The 6980-nt window shown below is 41.5% G+C and overlaps 1 protein-coding gene across 1 annotated transcript in view; it reads right to left on the bottom strand.

Annotated features, from left to right (window-relative positions):
- Positions 1–515: 515 nt before the first annotated feature.
- The window catches only part of LOC140485902 (superoxide dismutase [Cu-Zn]-like), a 48060-nt gene continuing 41595 nt past the window's right edge, over positions 516–6980 (bottom strand). The window contains exon 5 of the mRNA XM_072584350.1: positions 516–1059. Coding sequence (XP_072440451.1) covers positions 949–1059 — 111 coding nt within the window. The 3' untranslated portion in view covers positions 516–948. The remainder of the gene's footprint in view (positions 1060–6980) is intronic.

The raw sequence follows: 6980 nt of genomic DNA, 5'->3' as shown, positions 1-6980 counted from the left end.
AAGCAACTGAAGATGGTTGAGCTTAGGACACTACTCTGAATGAACTAAGGCTCTTGTGGTGCATTGATATTGCCTTCTCTCTGAACCAGGAGGCTGAGGTTCAAATTCCAACCTCGAGAGGTATAACAACTCTGAACAGATTGATTATACAAAGTTATCTGCTCTGAAGGACTCCAGGAGACATGTCCTGGAGCCGAAATGAGCTCCAACAACCACAAACAACTTACTTTGTGGCAGATACGCCTCCAAACAACAGAGTGGTTTCCCCTAATTCCCATTCCGAGTTGAAAGATTTAGTGATTAAACAGTGGCTGCAACTCATCATTCCAAATGTATGGCCTTATATTAGGATGACCAGATGACACATTCTGTGGGACAGACACATTAAGCCTGCTTGGAATGAAAATCTGCCTCTTGCTATTGTTTTGTGAAATCATAATTAAAACGCAAGTTTTACTATTTGTCTTTGACTTTCAGTTTTTCCTTTTTATTTCAAATAATTCGTGAACAGTCAAAAATGCCATCATAACTTATTACAATATTGCACTGAATTGAGCAATTTAATTCTTGAACATTTTTACAAGGAGAACATAAATAATTGTTTAGGTTTTATTGAATCCTGCAAGTTAAAGCTCAAGGAAATTGTAAGCTTTGTTTTTTTCATTTCTGACCAGAATTGACAACTACCTGAAGCTCGCATAAGCAGAAATTATAAATACCTACAAAATTGACAAAATATTAATATCATATTTGACTTTTTGATTGAAATAATAAAATGATAAAAGTTATCAGAGTAACATAGAATTTTACTGCAAAGAACAAAGATAAAGAAAGTAACTTCAGAAAGAACGTTTTCAAACACTATGTAAATCTCCCACTTATGGTGAAACCTACTTCATTTTATTATTCAGCACACAGGGTATTACTCATTTCATTTTTTGACTACTTTTATTTGTTAGCTATTCCAATTATGCCCCAGGCTAAACCTTTTCCAGCATTTCCTGTTGCAGCACTCTCATCACTTTCACCTTTACCCAGGTCATCTTCATTCTCTGTAACCTTTGAGAAAGAAAACGTTAATAATTTAACCTGCAAATAACAACATAGTAATTTTTCACATAGTTACTTGAATAAAAATGAACAGTATATTCAAAAATATTTTCAATTCATCCACATGCGTTTGATGGCCATTTTGCATGGTGGCTCAGTACATAGCACTGCTGCCTCACAGCGCCAGGGACACAGGTTTGACTCTTGCTTCAGGTGACTGACTGTGTGGAGTCTGCACATTCTCCAAAGTCTGACAGGAGCTTCCTCTGGGTGCTCCAGTTTCATAGAATCCCTACAGTATGGCAGCAGGCCATTTGGCCCAGGTCCACACCAATCTTCCGAAGAGTATCCCACCAGACCTATTCCCCTACCCTGTTGCTCCACATTTCCCTTGACTAATGCCCCTAACCAACACATCCCTGAACACTAGGGGCAATTTAGCATGGCCAATTCACCTAACTTACACATCTTTGGACTGTAGGAGGAAACCGGAGCACCCGGAGGAAACCCACGCAGACACAGGGAAAATGTGCAAACTCCACACAGACTGGAATTGAACGTGAATCCCTGATGTTGTGAGGCAGCAGTGCTAACCACTGAGCCACTGTTTCCTCCCACACTCCAAAGATGTGCAGGTTAGATAGATTGGCCATGCTAAATTGTTCATAGTGTCCAGGGATGTGCATGCACAGTGGACTCGCCATGGGAAATGCAGGGTTACAGGGATCGGGTAGGGAGCGAGTTTGCATGGTATTTTCCTTGGAGGATTGGTGTGTACTCAGTAGGCCAAATGGCCTGCTTCCACACAGTAGAAATTCTATGATTTCATTCTCCCAACTGCAAGATCAAAACATATAAAAAACATTTGGTGGGCAAAGAGGTAGCTACCTATCTATGTCTTTTTCATAAACTACAGTATTAAATTCAAAGAGGAGGAAAGTAAAATAATGATTCCTTTAAAAGATTACACAAATGGGTTTAAAACAAACAATCTGTAGTTTATTTTGATGCTGATGGTGCACAATATTGAAATATGGGGAGGAGAATTACTCCCATATAAATAACTTTGGATAGCCAGAGCAAGAAGTAGAAACATGAAAATAAGGGTCAGCCATTTAACCCCTTGAGCCCATTCTGTAATTCAAATAAATCATGGTTAATCTGACAAATCTTCGCTGTCAGCTTTAAAAGACTGGAGCAACTTATGATAGTAATATCCTTCAAGAATTACCTAGTTGTTTCCTTCAGATATGACACAATTGTTCAATTATTTCTTAATGCTTTCTCACGAAATGGTACCTTGGGTTTTTGAAAGGCTTATAAATGATAACATCAGAAAGTACTGAAAGAACGGAAGTGAGGGCTTGGACAGACAGGCGCAGAACAAGGAATTAGTTCAGAATTTTACTGACGTGCATTGTGAAAGAACTCCAAAAAGCCGGTGTCCCATTATCAAGTCACCCTTTATTTACATGTAGAAAGTCCAAGACAGTGATCCAGCACTCTCACAGTTAGCTCTCACGCTGAACAAGATGTCTGACACTCCAATTTTTATCCATCAGCCAAAGCTTCCTGATTGAGGCTGTTAATCTGGTCCAATCAGGGAACACATGTGATCCACCTGGCTGACCTCATTACAATCACTACATTCCTTCCTTCTGGGTCTGAGGACATAGGCTGGTTCATTTTTTTGCAGCTCCACCATTTCAGAAATCGGGTCAGGTTCCTCCAACTCTGCCTCTCATACCAGCAGTATGTAACGCACACCAACTCATCTGTTGCGCCCAGAGCATTACAGAATTCATTCTCTTCTTCAGGCGGCAAAGGCGTCAAGGTGGTGACATCCATCGTGTTCATTTCAGATTCACAAGTATTGGAGTACTGTGCGCAGTTTTGGGCTCCACATCCCAGACCACAAACCCCTGCCAGATCTACTTAAGAGAGGTCAGGCAGTGCCACTCAGTTTCAGGCCGAATTCAGCAGTGGGCTCCAATACTAAGTGCATATAATTACAAATTGGAACACCTTCCAAGAGGCCAAGTAGCAAATATGGATGTGTTGAGCCACCTCCTGCTGGCAAATACAAAACTGGTGGTAACGCCACTGGAAGAGTCTGGAGTAGTTTTAAATTTTCTGGACACACTTCTTTCAGAACATCAGACTTTGAATGCAGAAAGATCTGGTCCTGGCAAAATTGAAATAGCTGGTGATGATGGGGAGAACCAAAAGGCTTTCCCAACTGGAACTGAAACCTACCCTGTTATGATCCCAGCTGTTGGTAATACCAGTCAAGTCAAACCCCTGAGAGGAAACTGGCTTGATAGATCAGAAATTTAATTTTTGCATTTGATTACTTTTGTTCTAAGTCACTGAAATATATGCACAGTAGGCTGCTAATGTTCTTCAATAAAACAACACAAATTTATTACACAAAAGAGAAAACAAGTATACAGAATATATATACCATACACAAACACACACGTTTCGAAAGATCTTAATATAAACAGTAAGACAAAGTTTCAACCTATTTCTCAGATACTCCAATCCCAAAAGAACATCATTCCTATCTCAAATCTTGAATTTCTTACTCAACTGACACTCCAGATTTCCTTGTGGTTGCTGAGATAGTTTTACAGCAGTAAAGCTGAAGTATTTGCACCAACTGAATGAATCAAATTGATTAGCTTTATTGTCACATTAACTCAAATAAGTATAGCGAGAAGTTCACAGTCACCGCATTACAGCACCTTCTTAGGTACAGATACTTAAGATCAAATTCTCAGGAAAACAAAGAAAAAGGTAAGAAATAAATAGCCCAGCGTTACAGGACTCAGGAATAAATTATAAAAATACGATAGTATAAAGTTCGGAATATCAGTCCTTCTGACCCAGCACCTAGCCTCAATGGAGACCTCTACTGTCTTGCTGCCACCTGCACAGGACTCACCAACATAGAGTTCTTTAACTTGATAATGGGACATAGGCTGGTTCATTTTTTTGCAGCTCCACCATTTCAAAAATTGGGTCAGGTTCCTCCAACTCTGCCTCTAAAACCAGCAGTATGTAACGCACACCAACTCATCTCTTGCACCCAGAGCATTACAGAATTCATTCTCTTCTTCAGGCGGCAAAGGCGTCAAGGTGGTGACATCCATCGTGTTCATTTCAGATTCACAAGTATTGGAGTACTGTGCGCAGTTTTGGGCTCCACATCCCAGACCACAAACCCCTGCCAGATCTACTTAAGAGAGATCAGGCAGTGCCACTCATAGTTTCAGGCCGAATTCAGCAGTGGGCTCTAATACTAAGTGCATATAATTACAAGTTGGAACACCTTCCAAGAGGCCAAGTAGCAAATGTGGATGTGTTGAGCCACCTCCTGCTGGCAGATACAAAACTGGTGGTAACTTTAACTGCCATTCCTTCACTGCTGGGCCCACTTCACTGACGCAGCTGAACCCACACTCGCCCCACAACCAAGAGTCCCTGGTTCAGATGCCAGGTCAGGCTGTCTCCAGGTCACAATCCCGCTTCATTTGTAGATGTTGCCTTTCTGGTGCTGCCATCTTGCAGAGTCCGTTGCCATCCCCAATCACTGAAGGAGCATAGCTACTACTGCCACCAGCCCAAATGCCAGGAGGACGACCTCGCTGCCGCAGGCCCTTAATGGGCATCTTCAACTGCATATACTGAGTCAATGATCATTCATGCTGCTGTGGCTCCAAGCATCACAGATGCCAAACTTCGATCAATCCGATTTAGTCTATTTGATATCAAGAAAGGACTGAAGACAGTGAATACTGCATATACAATGAACCCAAACAACTTTCAAGCAGAAATACAAAAGAGTTAGCTCTAGAGCTAGTCACTTCCTTGATCAAGTTGTTGTTGTACATAGTTAAAACACCAGTGTCTACCCAATCACATCATAAATTGAACACATATGTCCTACCCACAACAAGTCAGACAAATCCAACACAGCCAATAACTGCCCCAGCAGTTCACGCTCTCAATCATAAAAAAATATTGCAAGTTGTCACTGATAGCAATTACTCAACAATATTCTGCTAATTCACACAGTCTGGGCTCTTCTACCAGGTCCACTCAGCTCCTGACCTCAACACAGTATTGGTCCAAACATGAACAAAAGAGGTGAACTCAACAATAGAACAGAGAGGGAGTGACTTTGATAACAATGCAGAATTCCACAGTGTGGCTAAATGAGCTGTAGCAAAGATTTCAAAGAAGCAATGGGGATCAGAAAAACTCACTGCTCGTTGGAATCACGCCTAACACAAAGGAATATAGTTTATTTGTGGGAAGTGAATCATCTGTTATAGGGCATGACTGCAGGAGGTCTTCAAGGCAGTGTGTGAAGCCCACCCATCTTCAGCTGCTTTAATGACCTTCCCTCCATTACAAGCTAGAGGTAGGGTGATGTTTGCAAACTATTCAGGAGTATTCACAACTCCTCAGATCATAAAAGAAACTAAATACAGGGAGATTATACAATATTCTAAAGGAAATCTTATATGGAAGAAAAGTTTGCCTGGAAAACGTCTCTTCTGGGATACTATACATTCAACAGAGAGTATCACTGAGGAATAATTTTGTTAGCATGAAGGAAATGTCAGAGGAACGAAAGATTTCCAAAGTAGATCAAGCAAGTCACAGTTGTTACTGTTTTACAGAAAAGGTGCTTCCTCGAAGAAGTTAATGGCAATCTGAGATTAAGAGGCATTCAGGTGAAAAAAAATCAAGCTTGGTTTGGATCGCTTGATGACTAAATGTGTCATAATTATTTTGTTGATAAACTATGCCAGGTTGATTATGCTATAAAGAATGTTGTTTTACTCTTGTCTTTTTTCTCTTCTACCAATGGCCTGGAGCAGAGGGGGAACTGGCTAGTGGCCCTGAGTCAGGATAGCAGCCAGCAGCCCCAAGTGGAGAGAGGATCACAGCCATAGGCTGGAGTAAAGTGGGAGCCGCCAACGGCCCGAGCAGAGCAGGGGCAACCAACAACCCTGAACATGGGTGGCCAACCACCTGGAGCAAGGTGAGGGTGGCCAGCGGCCCCAGAATGATGGTTACTGGTTGGAAACCGGTGGAGCCTATTCAGAAGACGTGGAAGCCCTGACAGAATGACTATAATGTCCATCTTTTAGGAAAAAGATAAAGCTAAACTTATTCTATGTATATCTGTAATGTAGTGTATTTTTTTTCTTTTCTTTGTGCGTAAGACTGGTATATAGGTACTTTGTACCTAAGATGCAACTGTGTGTTGGCAATATTGCACACTTTTCAATGTGCAGAAAATGGGGGAGATACTAAACGAGTATTTTGCATCAGTATTTACTGTGGAAAAGGACATGGAAGATACAGAATGTAGGGAAATAGATGGTGACATCATGGAAAATGTCCATATTACAGGGGAGGAAGTGCTGGATGTCATGAAATTCATAAAGATGGATAAATCCCCAGGACCTGATTAGGTGTACCCGAGAACTCTGTGGGAAGCTAGGAAAGTGATTGCTGAGCCTCTTGCTGAGATATTTGTATCATTTATAGTCACAGGTGAGGTGCTGGAAGACTGGAGGCTGGCTAACGTAGTGCCACTCTTTAAGAAGGGTGGTAAGGACAAGCCAGAGAACTATAGACCAGTGAGCCTGATGTCGGTGGCCGGCAAGTTGTTGGAGGGAATCCTGAGGGACAGGATGTACTTGTATTTGGAAAGGCAAAGGACTGATTAGTGATAGTCAACATGGCTTTGTGTGTGGGAAATCATGTCTCACAAACTTGACTGAGTTTTTTGAAGAAGTAAAAAAAGAGGATTGATGAGGGCAGAGCGGTAGACATGATGTTCATGGACTTCAGTAAGGCGTTTGACAAGGTTCCCAATGGGAGACTGGTTAGCAAGGTTACGTCTCATG

The sequence above is a fragment of the Chiloscyllium punctatum genome, chromosome 15, assembly GCF_047496795.1.
Source record: "Chiloscyllium punctatum isolate Juve2018m chromosome 15, sChiPun1.3, whole genome shotgun sequence".
Taxonomy (NCBI): Eukaryota; Metazoa; Chordata; class Chondrichthyes; order Orectolobiformes; family Hemiscylliidae; genus Chiloscyllium; species Chiloscyllium punctatum.
This window is presented reverse-complemented; position numbering and strand designations above follow the sequence as displayed.